At 43.5% G+C, this 16,162-nt stretch overlaps 1 protein-coding gene across 1 annotated transcript in view; it reads right to left on the bottom strand.

Moving 5' to 3' along the window:
- The window catches only part of LOC108577670 (endothelin-converting enzyme 2-like), a 77,078-nt gene that overhangs the window by 20,305 nt on the left and 40,611 nt on the right, over positions 1–16,162 (bottom strand). The window contains 1 exon segment of the mRNA XM_017940858.1: positions 9,871–9,966. Within this exon segment, the coding sequence (XP_017796347.1) occupies positions 9,871–9,966 (96 nt within the window).

The raw sequence follows: 16,162 nt of genomic DNA, 5'->3' as shown, positions 1-16,162 counted from the left end.
GACAAGCGCGGCTGCTGTAAACGAAATATCGTCCCCAGTATTACTTCGTACGTTTCGATGAATTGTAGAGACTCTATAACAAGTATCCCCCAACTTCCTTCTCCAATTTGACTCTTTCCTTCTCCTTTTTTCTCTCTCTCTCGTGCTCGCAAACTTTTCCTCGTTCCACGCGAACTGCTCTTCATTTACCGATTCATATTGCTAAATCGAGCGGAAAACTTTCCTCCTAGTCTCTCCGACCTTCTCCTTTTTCGCAATTCACGTTCGATCCTCGGGAACGCTAGCCAGCGAGAGTCTCTTTCGTTTTCATCCGGCTGTATTCTCGTGGAAATGATACTCGTTTGCTAACAGAGTCGGGAAATCTCTGTCTCTACCGACGATTACCGGAGATCGCTGTTTTCCTTTAAACAGTTCGTGTCCTTTGTCGCCTCTGATACACGCGCGAGATGACGACAGAGGAAGATTGGTGCGCCTCGATTTCCAAGATGGTAGGCGTTGTCAAGGATAGACCGTTATTTCTAGAGGGTCGTTGTATCGCGGACCAATGAATCGAGCCGGGTATTTGGGACACTCGACTGCATCTCTAGACGACGCCGGGTTTGTCGTGCCTCCTCTCGATAAAGATCACGTGTGTGTACATCGTGAGATCGGTGCATTCGAGAAAGTGTGCATCAAAGCGTCCATCCCCCGAAAGAGATTTCCTGAACGCCTGGCTAAAAACGCGGCCTTTGAACGCGGCGCGCGGTGCAGTTTCGTTTGCTCGATTCGATGAACAACACGAGCCATCCTCTCGAGAATTTTTCCTTTGAGAATAAACACGGGTACTCTCATTATACGCTACTGTACTTCTTCTTACGAGATTCGAAGGACATCCAGTTCGAAAGATGGGAGCGACGGAGAATTTCTGTGCGTGTTTCGTGGAATGAAAGTTGCGTGAACGGAGATATGTACGTGTGAAAGTACAAATCATCTCGATTTTGATGAAACTTTGGTGTGTGATAGATCTCGAAAAAATATTCGACACGTATTTCTTTTCATCGATAATCGTCCACGTTGAAGGGGTGAAAATCGCCTTTGAAAAGTCTGGGGTTGTCGTGCCGCGACCTCTACCCAGCAAGCTCAGATTCTGCGCCCATAACTCCCATATACTTGGTCCAATATCTTGGAAACTATTACAGATAGACTGATACTGCGAATTGGCGAAATTTGTATTTTTGAACGACGAATATTACCGTCTAAGCAGATCTGAAAAAAGTCCATTTGTTTAAATAATATATTAAAAATTCTAACATTTTCGTTAATTTCTCGATTTCCACCTAAATTTGCGTATATAAATTACACACCGAAATACAAAACAGGGATAAACCAGGATTTTGAATTTCTGCTAACCAAAGGAAATAAGTATTCGCAAAGAAGTAGTTCCATCGAACTCGCGTCGAAAAATTTGGAGCAACCCGCAGTTGCTACAATAACTCGCCCCTTTATTGCGTTATTTGGCATGATGCCTTGGCCTAGGTTTCCACGATCTTCGAGGTCTCGTACGATACCAGGACCGGAAGTGATCTTCGCGTATCACTCGTAGCTTTGCCGCAACTGGAATTAATTCGAATCTACGCGTTGCACCGCGAGACATTTATGACGCTCCTCTCTAGGAACTATTCCCGTAAATTTCCGACCAACTTCTTCGCCCAAGTTCGCCATTAGTACGGTTCGTTGATAACGATGAGTCTCGCGAAACGTATTAACGGCCGTCGTTGTATCGGTCGATTCACGACGAACGGCCCTCCAAACCGATTCCAAATTGTTGACCGAAAGTTCAACGACGTATCCTCGCTTGCCAAACGGTGGAAACTACATTCTGCGAAACTGGGGTCCATGAATCAACAACTCCAAGTTGTATCTCACTTATCTAAACGATGATGGAAAATGGTTCGTTTACGGTATCGTGTGTGAAACTGCATCTTGTTCGTGGCGGTAAAGCACTCTTGAGCAGATTGTTTCGGGTTATAGTGTACAGGGTGTTCCATTTAAATTGATTAAATTCACAGTCAAAAATGTAAAACGACAAATTTCTCCTCTTTTCCATTTTGCAACATTTTTACTGTATTTGTATCTGTTGGATTATTTCTAACAACACCCTATGGAAATAATCAAGTGAGGACAAAAATGTCTCCGGGTTATTTTAAACAAAGGCACTAAGACTTCCACCAGATGCATCTGGTGTCCGTCTTCGAGTCACTCACTGCACAATGCCATACCATAATGTAAATAGTTTCTAGGTATAAGGGGGCCCTAACTTTCTTCTGGGTGCCCAGAAACAGTCCTTCAGAAGATTCAATAGAGTAAAGACGTTTCCTCTGAGACCGTAAATAAATCGTATATTACAAAGTTAAAAGACTATTTCATTCCATAATCCATTTCCAATAGTATCCTTTGAAAAAATTGAAGCTTCTCGTTTAACCCTCAACCGTCCCGCGTGTCAATTTCACACATTTTTCCGGTAAAAAGTTGTATTACTCGGCTGTTACGAACCTGCTTTTCCCCCACACATTGTTATTATTATATTATTATTAACATTACCAAACACCTTTATAATTATAAACCCACGAAGCGACGCTCGACTCCAGGCCCTTTTCCTGACCACTGATTGGTCGGAAGCAAGGTGCCAAAACTAGTACCCGCACAAGATCGACAGGTAGTCGAAAACAATACACCTAGAACGACACCCGCTCGAACTAAACATTAAATAAAACGACATCGAACACATTTCTGGAAGTTTACGCCTTTAACCAACCTGAGACGAAGGCCCGTTCCGTAACATCGGCTCTTTGTAGAAAAAATTGTTTATTTTCTATATTTCATAAAAGAATTTACAAAATTAATTACTTATCCTTTCGTTTAACTGGTTTTTTACCATTGTGTCCAATTAACATCGAGGGACCTATTAAGATGCGAAACTGACTATAAAAAAAAATTCCCAAAGTTTTAGCTATTTTTAGAAGCGGCGGTATAATGTATCTACCCTCTTAAATCATACGATACTTTCTATAGGAACACAATAGCAGCGTACTTTCGAAGATATTCTCTGCATATCCATGCAGTAAGTAGAACACGCTGTATATTTATTCCATTATACTGTTTCACGTACACCACGGGTTCATGAATTATACCCCGACTGTCAATATCGAAGGAAGACAGGGAGAATAAATCGTCTGGATCGTTCGAAACTGGTGAAACTTTCCTTCAGAAACAGCTCGTCGTTTATCGTCCCCCTCTTGACTCGTGTCCCGCGAAAAATTCGGCCGGAACGTGAACCCTCGTCACCGGGAATCGCGCTCGATAAACAGAACTCCGCTCGAATAGTGGCGAGTTTCTTTTGTCGATTTCGCGAAGGGAAAATCTCTCGCGGAGAACAGAGACGACGAAAAGTTGGAGGAATAGAGATCGTCCTCCGTCTTAATTCACTCGGTTGTTTTCGACCCCTTCTACTTGCTGCCCGGTGAATATAAATCAGCGTTGGATAAACGCGAGCTGTCGCCGTGATAAATTTCAATTTAACCGCTCGAAAAATCCACATCCCCTCGATCGTAATTCTCGCGTTCTCCAGAAGTTCTCGACGGAAATTCAGTTGGTTGGGAGAGAGAGAGAGAGAGAGAGAGAGAGAGAGAGAGAGAGGTGGAAATTGATTCGGTTAATTAAGACGAATCGTCGATGGAAATTCCGGGAATTTTTCGGGGTTTCAAGTTTGTGCTAGATAATCCGTTTGATGTCGGTCAGTTGGACAAAGTGTCGCGTCGAAGAGGGAGCGGTCGAGATTGCGACCACTTAGAAACGCGTATTTAGGGGACAGGAGAGCGGAGTAATATACGTTTCAGTGACGTCGATAGCAAGAGCTGGGAAATAAAAATCCCGTCACGATCGTATATCTCCCAGGCGAGTGTGTGTGTGTGTGGAGGTTTTTATGCTTCCGTATACGAGCGTACGTGTTCCCGTTTCTATTTGAACCACCGTTCTGATAATCGCGTACAGAAGATTACACTTAATGGTGGCAATGAAAGTTTTCTCCGTCATTTCACCATCTCAGCTTGAGCCTTTATGATGGTGGTAAAGTGAAGTAGTTGTACTGTTCGAAATTCCACGCCTCAGATTTCAATCACCCTTCAACTGCGAATTGAATAAAACACGAGCTTGCGACCTTCGAGAAAAACTTTTTCCTTAATTTTCATTTCGAAGCCATCTCTGTATCTTTCATTGTAAAATTTCATCTTTACGAATTTTTCCTTAATTTTCATTTCGGAACCTCCTCTCTATCCTTCACTGTAAAATTACAACTTTACAAATTTTTCCTTAATTTTGATTTCGAAGTCGTCGCCATTTTACGGAATATTCGCATGGCAGCACCTTATCTTAATTCGTCGCGTTTTATAGTTATTAATTAGCAATTTCAGCAATACGTTTTTACACACTATATAAATATTGACTTTCCTTTATAAAACAGCATTTGAATTTTTTCATTTCATGCACTCGTTTCGAAGTTATGATCATTTGAAGTGAGAAAGTTTCAATTCGCCTTTCGAAGTACCGTCAACTTTGTCTACATTTTTTATAACTTTCCCATCACGTTTGACATAAATAATTACGCGTTTATGATGCCTCGTTAAAATTTTAGGTGCCTGAAGTGCTACAAATTTGGCACTTTTTTAACATCCTCCTTTCACCTTTACAAATTTTTCCTTAATTTCGATTTCGAAGCCGTAAAATTACAACTTTACAAATTTTTTCTTAATTTTGATTTGGAAACCTCCTCTGTATCTTGCACTGTAAAATTTCATCTTTGCAAACTTTTTACTTAATTTTCATTTCGAAGCCTCCTATGTATCTTTCGCTATAAAATTACAATTTTACAAATTTTTCCTTAATTTTCATTTCGAAGTCGTCAAATTTCATCTTTACAAATTTTTCCTTAATTTTCATTTCGAAGTCGTCAAATTTCATCTTAACAAATTTTTCCTTAATTCCCATTTCGAAGCCTCCTCTGTACCTTTCGCTGTAAAATTTCACCTTTACAAATTTGTCCTTAATTTTCAATTCGAAGTCGTCAAATTTCATCTTTACAAATTTTTCCTTAATTCCCATTTCGAAGCCTCCTCTGTATATTTCGCTGTAAAATTACAATTTTACAAATTTTTCCTTAATTTTCATTTCGAAGTCGTCAAATTTCACCTTTACAAATTTTTCCTTAATTTTAATTTCGAAACCTCCTCCGTATCTTGAACTGTAAAATTTCGTCTTTACAAATTTATCACGACAAACTCGCGATTAGTCGACGTAGTAATAAGCACAGATCGTCTGGCAGACGGATTCAGAGGCGCTAGGAGGACAATTTCCGCGGAAACACGACGCGCGACGCCAGGAAAGATGATCGAGCGTGCAAATTCGCGGAAGAGTTATTGCACAGCCCGGGAAAAGTATACCGTAATAAAACATACGGTACGGCAGCTTTCACGGGAGGACGAGGCGCGTTCAGATATATCTTTCGTCCGATATATAAAGCGCAACGCGGTGTCTTTAATTCTTGTAGCAGCCATCACGCAGGAACACGATCGTTCTACCAGCTGATACGCTTTAAATCATACCATCGAAAAATACCGCCTCCTTCAGAAAGGTGTACAACTGCGCCACGTGAATTATTCCTCGTTTCATCGATCCGCCAAATCTCTTTCTCCCTCGTTTTCTCTCTCAGTCGTCGCTCGTGCGCCTCTACTACCGCCGAACTTATTTCATCGAACGTAAATTACATCGGTACGCATTTGGAAGAAAGAAACCCAGGGAAGATTTCGAGCTAGAGAATCGGAGGTTTATTCGGTGAGTAAAGTTGGTGGAAACTTTTCGAATTTAGTTCTGACAAACTGACTCGAAACAGATCGCCGCCACTCTTTTTTCCTTTCTTCGTCCTCTGCACCGTGACAAAATCGAAGCGATCGTCGCGTCTCTGTGTTGGAAATATGGGAAATAATCGAACGAAAAGTTCGTTCGGAGATATGTGTATTTGCAGGCGTGTGTTTGACAGGAAAAAAATAAAAAAAAAGGAAGGAGAAACTAGCGCAGTTTATCTTTGCACGATGAACGATCCGCGTTATCGCGTACACACGACTGGCCTCCTTCATACGGGTTAAAGTTGCTACGAATTTCCCTCTGTACAGATAGAGAGGTACAAGCTTTACTCACAGAGGTACGATTAATTTGGTGAAATCTCACGAAACTGTCCTTGGACGTCCAAGCACGAGAGCTTAAAGCGTCACACGAGCTATTTTTAGACGTCTCGCTAATGTCCCCTCTCAGAAGTCTCTCCCGCTTTGAACTCGTTCATTCCACTCTTCAGAGGAGACTCGTTCCCATCTATGTACACACACACACACACACGTGTACGTAAAGTACACAGCTCGTAACCCTTTCGTATGTACGCACGCGTATTTCTGCGATTTTCTTGCGTCTTACAAATCTCTCCCTTAGTGCTTGCGTACAATACAGAGATGGTGTATGGAGAGTCGTTTATCATCCTCGGTCAACTTTCTTGCTAATTCTGGCAAATTTGTGTTTCCCTGTGTTTTCAGGGGGCTTAGTCGTTGGGGGAGTGAAGGAGAGATTGCTGCGGTAGAAAGATTTTGGGGGTAAGAGAGATTGCGTTAGGTCGTTGTGTGTGAAATGGTGGATTTATAGATGAAACTTTAATGTAGTATGGAATGGTGGAAAAAAAAGTGCTCTAGTAGAGTTTCGATGTCAAGAATTGACAAGTACATATAAAAATCTGCATATTGACACCGAAATGGGGGATTTAAAAATGAAACTTTAAACCAAAGTTAATTTTTATTAATGAAAATATGCTCCAGTAGATTTTCAACATATTTCTGCTAATGTATTACAAGTGAAATTAGCATACTATTGTAAAAATCTGAGTATTGACACCAAAATTAATTTTTATTAATGAAAACATGCTCCGGTAAATTTTCAACATATTTTTGCCAACGAAAAATTTGAATATTCGCAGAAAATTCCTTGAACGCCTTTTTAATCGTTGCTTCACTGTTAAATATTCCTTCTTTGTTAAAAAAATTATCTACGCGCTTAGTATGCCTTCTGTACTATGATGCAGTTTTAATCGATAAAAGAAAATCACTCGAATTTGATTAGAACCTAAGAGCCAAGTATAATCTTACGCAAGGATGTAACGCAAAGACTGTTCCAGTTGTAAAAACTAAGAAGAATTTCGAGAGAAATAGTACGAATTTATCGTACTTTTTTCCTCGAGTCGATGATAATCCTCTGTACAAATAACGCGAGATAACAGGCAGCATCCGGTCTTGGCGGGTTCGTCTGAGGCTACGAGCAACCTAATTACGTTCCCGACGTTCCATCGATCACGCCAGGCCGCATACCGCGAATACTTCTGGATCAAATCGGCACGGCGATCACGGGATAATATCGAGATTGAGATTTCGACTGGTTGACAAGTGGGTCAAGTGTACCTGACGTTTCAAGCCGGCCTTCTTTCGGACTCGAATTTACATTCCACGGGAAATGAGAGAAATCTGCATCCCAAGCACTGTTCAACCTCCCTCTCCCTCCCTCTGATACGACCACATGGAGAACTATGTACATATATTGCTCTCCTTGTCCCTGAACGTTCGATTCACGCGGTTAGGTGTAATGCAAATTACATTGGTTTCGAGAGAGTTCCCGATCTTCCGAAGAACTTCGGTGCATTTGGGAGCTGTTCACAGTTGATCGTTCTGTTCTTTTCTGAAGATAGCCTTGCAAGGGAGCTTCTTGAAGTGATAATCACCGATATTCGTGAAACTTTGGTACGTGGTAGTACGAAAAAGAATATTCGACGCGTATTCATAGTGAAAGAGTGAAAATCGCCCTCGAAGATAAGAGTAACAAACGAAAATTATTGGATGAATTTTAGTCGTGTATTTATATCGAGTGTGGAAGTTAAGTAAAATTAGCATGAGAAGTAATACGCATGAGATCCAGAAATGGATAATAATTGATCTTATCGCTTTCGAATGAAATATTGGTGGTATTGATCCGAGTATATTTCACCGGAAAGTTTCTCGATTAAGAGAAATCTAGCAATACGTCGGTCTTTCTAACGCAGCCGTAATTTGTATTCATCCATTACATCGACCGTTGGAAACCACAAGACCCGGTCGATCAGTCATCGTAGCGAAACGCTCGATTGCTACTCCCCGGCAAACTAGAACCAGTTCCGAACATATTAATTGATATTCGAGAGGATCGTAGTTCGGGTCCCAAGTGCTCAAGCCACGGGTTCTCCAAGACGAGAGCTCGAATCCCCAGCACTGGGCGAAATTAATAATAATTTCCAGCGTATCAGGCTGAATTCGATTCGCATCTATCGACCACCGTGCTCCAATTTCATCTCACGATGCAATTATATCCTCCCTCTCTCTCTGCACGCGTACTCTGTCCACGCGCACTCTATCCACGCACTCTCTATCTACGTGCACTCTATCCACGCGCTCTATATTCACGCGATCTATATCCACGCGCTCTATATTCACGCGATCTATATCCACGCGATCTATATTCACGCGCTCTCTATCCACGCTCTCTATTTTCGTGCGTTCTCTATCCACGCGCTCTATTTTCGTGCGCTCTCTATCCACGCGCTCTATTTTCGTGCGCTCTCTATCCACGCGCTCTCTAATTCACGCGCTCTCTAATTCACGTGCTCTATTTTCGTGCGCTCTCTATCCACGCGCTCTCTAATTCACACGCTCTATATTCACGCGCTCTCTATTCAGGCGCTATTTCTCCACGGTATATTTCTCTACGTGCTCTCTTTTCACGCTTTCTCTGTCCACACTCTGTCTCGCCACGCTCCATCTCTCCACGCTCTGTCTCTCCACGCTCCATCTCTCCATGCTCTGTCTCTCCACGCTCTATCCCTCCACGCTCTATCTCTCCACGTTCCATCTTTTCACGCTTTCTCTGTCTACGCCCTGTCTCTCCGCGCTTTATCTCCCCACGCGCTCTCTCTCTACGTTCTATCTCACCGCGCTCTCTCTTCCTCCCTCTATATCTGTTCTGATAAAGGAACTCGTGAACAACGACAATAGCGAGCGCATTCGCGTATTTGTACAGCAATACACTTCCGCCTCGATGGAATCGCCATTGTGGATCGCGAGTACGTGTAAATCACGTGAAACTAAGCGCAGAATGGTCTAAATTTACTTCCATTTCGTTGAAAGAATTGAAAGGGTCAATGTTTCTCCGAACTAAACAATAGAGAATTTAAATAGGCGATGGAGAATTTCGTTCATTATACCAACGAGGATTTACGACAACGCAGCCTGTCGATGTCTCCGCGACGAAACGTGTCATCAAATAATTCAGGAAAATCGCGCCACCGTAGACAACACCACCGCGAATCGACGTTCGTCCAGGACTGATAGCGTGATGTATTACGACCACGATACATCGCATGACTGCGAAAACATTGATAGAGACGCAAGCCAGATATAGCATTGACGTTTTCATTAAAATCTTCCTTTCGTTCGATCTTAGAACCTCTAACAATCTTCAAAATCTTTTTACCCAGATGTCTTTCCTCGTCGATCATTACTTCGCTATTTTCGAGATCAAGCTTGGCCTCTATCGCCAGGAAAATTCCAAACCTCCAACAAAGGCAAAGAATTCAAAGTTTTTCACTTCGTCTCGATAGCAATTGTTAAAATTAAACACTGCATGCAGTGAAAAACACTTTCGATTTCGTTCAGAAGACAGTGGAATATTGTTGACATTCGACTGTTGCCAGATTTTCAGATAAAATTCGTCACATACCTTGATCATGGTGTACGCTCGACTTTCCTCGTGGATCGTCCTCTTCTGCAGCTTCTCCATCATCGAGTACGCCTTGGCCCATCGCAATCCTTCTTCCTGCGACACGACACGGTACGTTCAAACCAACCATCAATAATCTACTGAAAATTTCTTGTCTGGTAACTATTAAAACTATCCGTTCTCCCCTCTATATCCACGATACATCCAATCTTCGTTCGGAACAGAACAGCAAACGTTATACGTCAAACTAATAACAATCAATTTCACCGAACTTTCTTCCATGATCAAACGTTTGCTCTCTCTCTCTCTCTCTCTCTCTTTTCCCTGTTTCAGCAGGGTGGGTCCGTCCTAGTCGATTCCGTGCTAAGTTCACAATTCCAACGGAATCGACGACGGAGAGTCCATGCAACAGAGACGCGTTAAAAAGGGGGCTAAAGCGTGTTACGATTCGGCAAACAAGCCCATAGGGTGGCGAGTATCGAGCGTTCGCCACCCCTTTGTCGCGTATTCGCACGCATGAAAACACGCTCGAGCGTATCTCTCCAAATGGAAAGGATTTCAACGTTTAATTGCTCGACGAAAATTCATCGAAATAATCGTTACCCTTTTATCCTCTGCTCTACGCTTAACAGAGATACGGAGAGACTCCGTTCGACGACGAAGTGTCAAAAATCTCTTTTGTTTCGAATTAACACAAGTGAAAAATCCTCTGTTTCTCTTCTTCTCTTTTTTCGTGAATAAAAAATTGCTAATTCCTTCAGAATCGGGACTACGGTAGTTTCGTCACAACGTGACGAAGTTTGTTTCTCCTAATCGTGCACGAAGCATGAACTCCTTGCCGCCGCTCGGGAAATGTAATCGCGGGGTATCAATTAATACGGCGGGCAATCGATTTCGTTAATGATTCACGACGCGGTTCAGATACTCCGGCCTCAACGCGATCGTCCCGTTAATCACGGAGATCGAGCCGACAGGTCAGTGACACTGTGCAGGAAATAATCGCTAACGAGGTGTTTTAACAGCAACGAGCTAGAGTATCGAGTGTTCACTCGAGTATTCCATAGCTGTACGTTCTTTTACGACGGAACAAATGAAAATGAAAAAGTAAGAAGGACACTGTTAAATAATCCTGAAAATCCCCGCGAAAATTCAAAAACCGTAATTTCGTTCAAATTGAACATTCAGATTTTGACGTACGCGAGATTAAAAACCTTTCACTGCAGCAGGTTTGAATACAGTAACGCGTGCGGCAGATGGTAAATTTTTAATCACGACTGCAAAATTTGTTGTTTTTACTGTGTCGTTTAAAATTCAGTTTATAAAATTAAAATAGAGGTGCGCCAAAAAGGCTCGAGCAAAAGTGTTTCTTTGAACGAGAAAGGGTTGAAATCGCGAGAACTCTCGGGAGGGTCTAATATTTATCGGTTTCACTTATGGCGCGGGCATAACTTGCCCGTGACAATATTTCGAGGAGACAAATTGATCGAAAACACGGTGTGTAATAAGGACGGTTGTGTTTCATGCTCAGCCATAACAGTAATTCTACGCAGTTCAATCGGTCCCGTGCATTATCATAATCGATATTTCGTTAGCATAATGAAACGATACTCTCTCTCTCTCTCTCTCCCGCTACGAAATGGAACGTCTGCACGGAACGGCGACATCTACATATGTAATTTGTGCACCAAAATGGTTACAATCGAAACAGGAACAGTCGCGGGGCCAATTAAAATTCCCCACACGCTACAGATATGGAGAGCCGGTTTGTTTGTTTAATGCAATTAATTGCACACGCGATTTCCCTCTACACACACACACACACACACACACAGACGTCGTCTTTTATCCCTCTGTCCGCGAGTGGGTATTAAAAAACGATTAGAAGACCAGAGGGCAGAGCTGACGAGTGTAAAAATTCGGACTACACTTTTATTCAAAGTGTACAGAGTAGGCATTGTCCGCGCGTACCGTTCGCACAATTGAACTGGTTTTTACTCGCACGCCAACTTGCCTCTCTTCGAGCTAGCTCGATGAAACTTTCAAGGGAAGAGTGTTTTTCCACCCTCGCTTAAACCTGTCTGCTTCGTTTACGGAAGTATTCCATAAAAAATTGCTGTTTCTCGATGTTCACAGCGTAGGTGAAACATAAAAGGGATAATATTCTCCGAAAGTTTCCTCGGGGTTTACGACAGAAGTGGAAAATAAAAAATTCACAAACCCAACGGTCGCTTAAAAATTTCTCGTTTTCAAGAATACCGTCGTTCCAAGTTAGGTGTATCTGGTGGACCAAGTACATCGACGGTGAATTGAACCAAGACTCCCAGAGAATACTCAACAGAGACGAAACTAATCGCAGAGTCGAAGTTTTCACAAACTCTTCTTCCGATGCAAGGAGGAAAATGAAAGAAAGAGCACGGAGAACGAAGTGGAAAGCAGCTGGATTAGAAGGTCAAGTCGCGACGGGGGAGGATAGCAAAATTAGGGAGATAGTTCTTGGGTGTCAGCCGAGGACTCTGGCTGGTGGCCAAGCAACCCCGGCTATTTCTCCTCTCTCGCCGGCTGAAATTCCTGGCTCCAGTCTGTCCTGCACTCCACTGTCTGGCGTGGCGAGAGCAACGTCTAGAGAGTAGGTCTCCTCTCTGGGTTTCCAGGAGCCCCGGCCGACTTCCTCTTCGTTTCCAGCCTTCCGGCTGCCGGTTTCCTTCGGCTCTGGCCGAGTTTCCGCGCCCCTTCTACTCTCCTCTGCCGCGCGATTTATGTTATTTTCGCGGCTACAGCTTATCGCGCGACCCCCTTTCCACGTGACACCGGGCAAAATTATAAAAGAGGGCACCGGAATCTGTGGGAAATTTATCGCTACTTCTCCAAAGCTGACGAAGATTTCTCGCAGTTTGTCGTTGGAACAAGTCGGAAGTGCTTTGATCTGACGGATCGAGAGGGATGAGATTCTTCTGAAGATTTGCGAAAGCTATGGGAGATTTATCACAGCAATTTAACAGAGAGGATTTCTGTTCTCGAGAGCGTAGCATTTTTCACGAATTTTTGGGGCTCTGCAACACCTTTGGTCATCGACACTGACGTTTTCTATTTCTTTCTTTTAGATTTTAATACGCAACGTGGGTAACTGACGGTAAATTTAAATTTAAATTTAAAATTAATCGAATCACCGTAACTCGAGGAGAAATTAATCAATGAGGTATAGAGATTGAAAAAAAAAAATAAAAATCCTCCACTCTGGTCATCGCCACTGACGTTAACCCTTCCGCTACGGCAGATTTTAACGCGCAACGTGGGTAACTGAGGGTAAATTTTTAACCACGGCTGCAAAATTTCTTATTTTGGCCGCGTCGTTTCAAAATTCGGTTTGTTAAATTAAGGTGAAAGTGCGTAAAGGGTAGAATTAAGGTAGAACTACAGGCGCCGATAGCAACGAAAGGGTTCAGAAAGTTGGAGGGTATTTGTTGAAAAGGGGAGCATCGAGCCTCTTTTGGCCGCGCTACATTTACCACGTCGATCGTGAATCGAGTGGCGCCATTATTCATCGGCAACAAGCTCGTCACGCGCCGTGGCGTTTGATTGAAATTCACCGCGGCGCGGCGCCGCGACTGATATTGAATTCGCCGCGCGAACATAATCGAACACGTGCTCCCAGGCCGGATTCAAGTGACACGGATGATTTTCGCGATACCCCGGCCACGTCGTAAATAAGATAGAACTAGAAACGAGGGACTGGAACCTATAATTCAACGCTTCGTTAATGCCAACGAAAGAGAAAGAAAAATCGACCTCGTTTGTATAGTCTTTGCAGAAATTCAAACACATATTTCTTGTTCGAGAGCTTTTCCCCCTCTCTCTAAGTAACACTGTTTACGCGAGTGATTTTATCGAATTTATCACAGAACGGTTGCACCGGAAGCTCTTGCTAGCGGCGATCCGTGAAATAAGTTGGCACGCTTCGTACGATTATTAGCATGAAACGAGGCGCGTGACCCGGATGTCCAAGCATTTGGCAGCAAGAGTGTCGAGGAAATTTTCACGTGAAACAACCCTCCTCTCTCTCTCTCTCTCTCTCTCTCTCCCTTACTCGTGCCAAGGTAACGTCCGATTCGTTGTTTAGATAAGAACTCGTCCCCGCTTGCATATGCATGAATAATTTACAAATCTCATCTGCGGCACAGTTGCGACACCGTGTATATAAAGTGTAAAAATTCTTAGATCCCCTTGCTTGGTCTTTCTAAAATAATCATTTTATTCCACTACAATTTCGTGCACGGAAGTCTTGCGAGTTTTAAGGCACTTAGGTTGTAGTTTCTAGATCTGTGATGTGGCTCAGTATCTCAGAGGTCAGCTGATTCTAATTTTTAGCGCGTTCTTAAAGAAAATTCGGAGGTGTAAGGCGTCGTGCGAAGGGGTTAGACGATGACCGCGAGATTAAGGGGAACTTAAACAAGGATCACTGCAGTCTACACTCCCATCCCAAGGCCCACACGGTCCAAAACGGGGAGAAAGAGGCGGAAAAGACACGGCAGGGATGACTCCCTGAAAGGGAGTTTGGATTTTTCCCGGGCCTGATCCCGCGCAGGACTCCTCGCTCTTCGCAAAACCGTTGAACGCGCACTTTTTGCGAACGACGCTCAGACAACGCGGATACAGACTTTGTGTAAAATTCGCTCTTGCGAGAACGTAGAAACGTTTAATTCAGTTTGCGCCCGCCCCACTCCGGCTCGGACATTTCTGACACTTATCTTAAACGAAATGGTGAATATTCCATCTCAGAGCGGTTTCGAAGGATAATCACCCGAGCGGGACACCGAAATTCGTAGCAAAGAGAGGTTACGAAGAGCGTAAAAACAGGAGAGAGAGAAGGGAGGACACGACGAGTCCCTCCAGTCGTCAAGCAGAACGGGTTCTCTTTTTTCTCTTCGTCCGCCATTCTCTCTACTAACAGGCAGGTTAAAGTGGCATCGCGAGGCTGGACCCTTTTGTCAAGCTTAAGTATTAAAATCCTCTCGGCCTTAAGCTCTTATCACAATCACAAGGAGCTTGTACGGACAAAGAGGTCGCGACGCGTCGAGGATGGAACCGTGTATTTACATCCCCGATCTCGTCCCGTTTCCTTTTCGCCGAGCGATTGTCTGAACGGAACCTTTTCAACCCGCCGAACCGCTCCCTAGGCCTTTATTAAAAATCTCTCGTCCGCTCCGGGGGAAATTATCTTTCGCGGTTAATGCCGAGCCTCGTTTTAATTTATCATTCGGTAATTAATTCCCCGCCGAGGCCATTTTCTACCGCCTTGAAGAATGGATTCGCGCGAGCCCCTTTTGTGGCGGACAAGGACGACACCGGAAGAGGAAGTTTGTCGATGAGGAGTAGTTTTGTTGTCGCTTGGTAATTGGAAAGTATAGTCGTTGAAGGAAACGTGTCAAATTTCATACTATGTTACATCTTTTCCATCGACTATACGTTCTCCGTAGTTTTAACTACGTTTACAGAACACTTTTTTCTTACTTATAACCACAGAATATTCTGAGCTTGACGGAAAAACCGATAGATATAGTGAATAACTTTTCGGCGAAGCTTCAAAGGACCTGTTTCTTTTAACAGTAGAATAGTCTGACTGAGTTTGACGGGGAAAAATTGGGACACCCCGTACGTAGGAGGAGAAAGGCTAAGAAAGATTGGCCGATCGAAGATCTCGATCTTGTTTAGAGCGGTGAACAGCTAAACTACTCGAGAGCCCTTGACTCAGCGAAGGAGCATTGAAAGACACACTCGAAGCGTCTCGAGTCTCCGACTTTTTCAGCCCATAGACGGTTCTTTAGAATTCCTCTGGCCGCCTCCACTTATGCTTACATTCAATTTCTATACCCTCCGCATACACCGCATAGTCTACCGTCTCCAAAAAATCTAAACTCCTCGGTAAACTTTCATTCTGCCAATTTTCCAACCTTCCTCTTTTCACAACCCTCTCGAGCGTATTCCAAGTGACGCGGAATAACGACCAACACACCGTGATCCGTATCGCGGGACTTTAACGAGAAGCTTAATCACACTGAACCCCTCCAATCAACCAGCACTCTTTAACCTCGAAAGCTTCCCTGTTCTAGCCCAATAAGCTTTCCTCTCGGTGCAATTTCACTCGGGTAATTAGCATCCGAAATTCACCGGATAACTCGATTCCGGTCAGAACGTCGCCGTCGTCGGCCTCGAACATCTTCCTCGTGGAATCGCGCGTTTTTCAATAGCTCCGAGAGGATAGATCTCGAGGACTTCTTAAAACGAAACGAAGACC

The sequence above is a fragment of the Habropoda laboriosa genome, unplaced genomic scaffold, assembly GCF_001263275.1.
Source record: "Habropoda laboriosa isolate 0110345459 unplaced genomic scaffold, ASM126327v1 scaffold871, whole genome shotgun sequence".
NCBI classification, from domain to species: domain Eukaryota; kingdom Metazoa; phylum Arthropoda; class Insecta; order Hymenoptera; family Apidae; genus Habropoda; species Habropoda laboriosa.
This window is presented reverse-complemented; position numbering and strand designations above follow the sequence as displayed.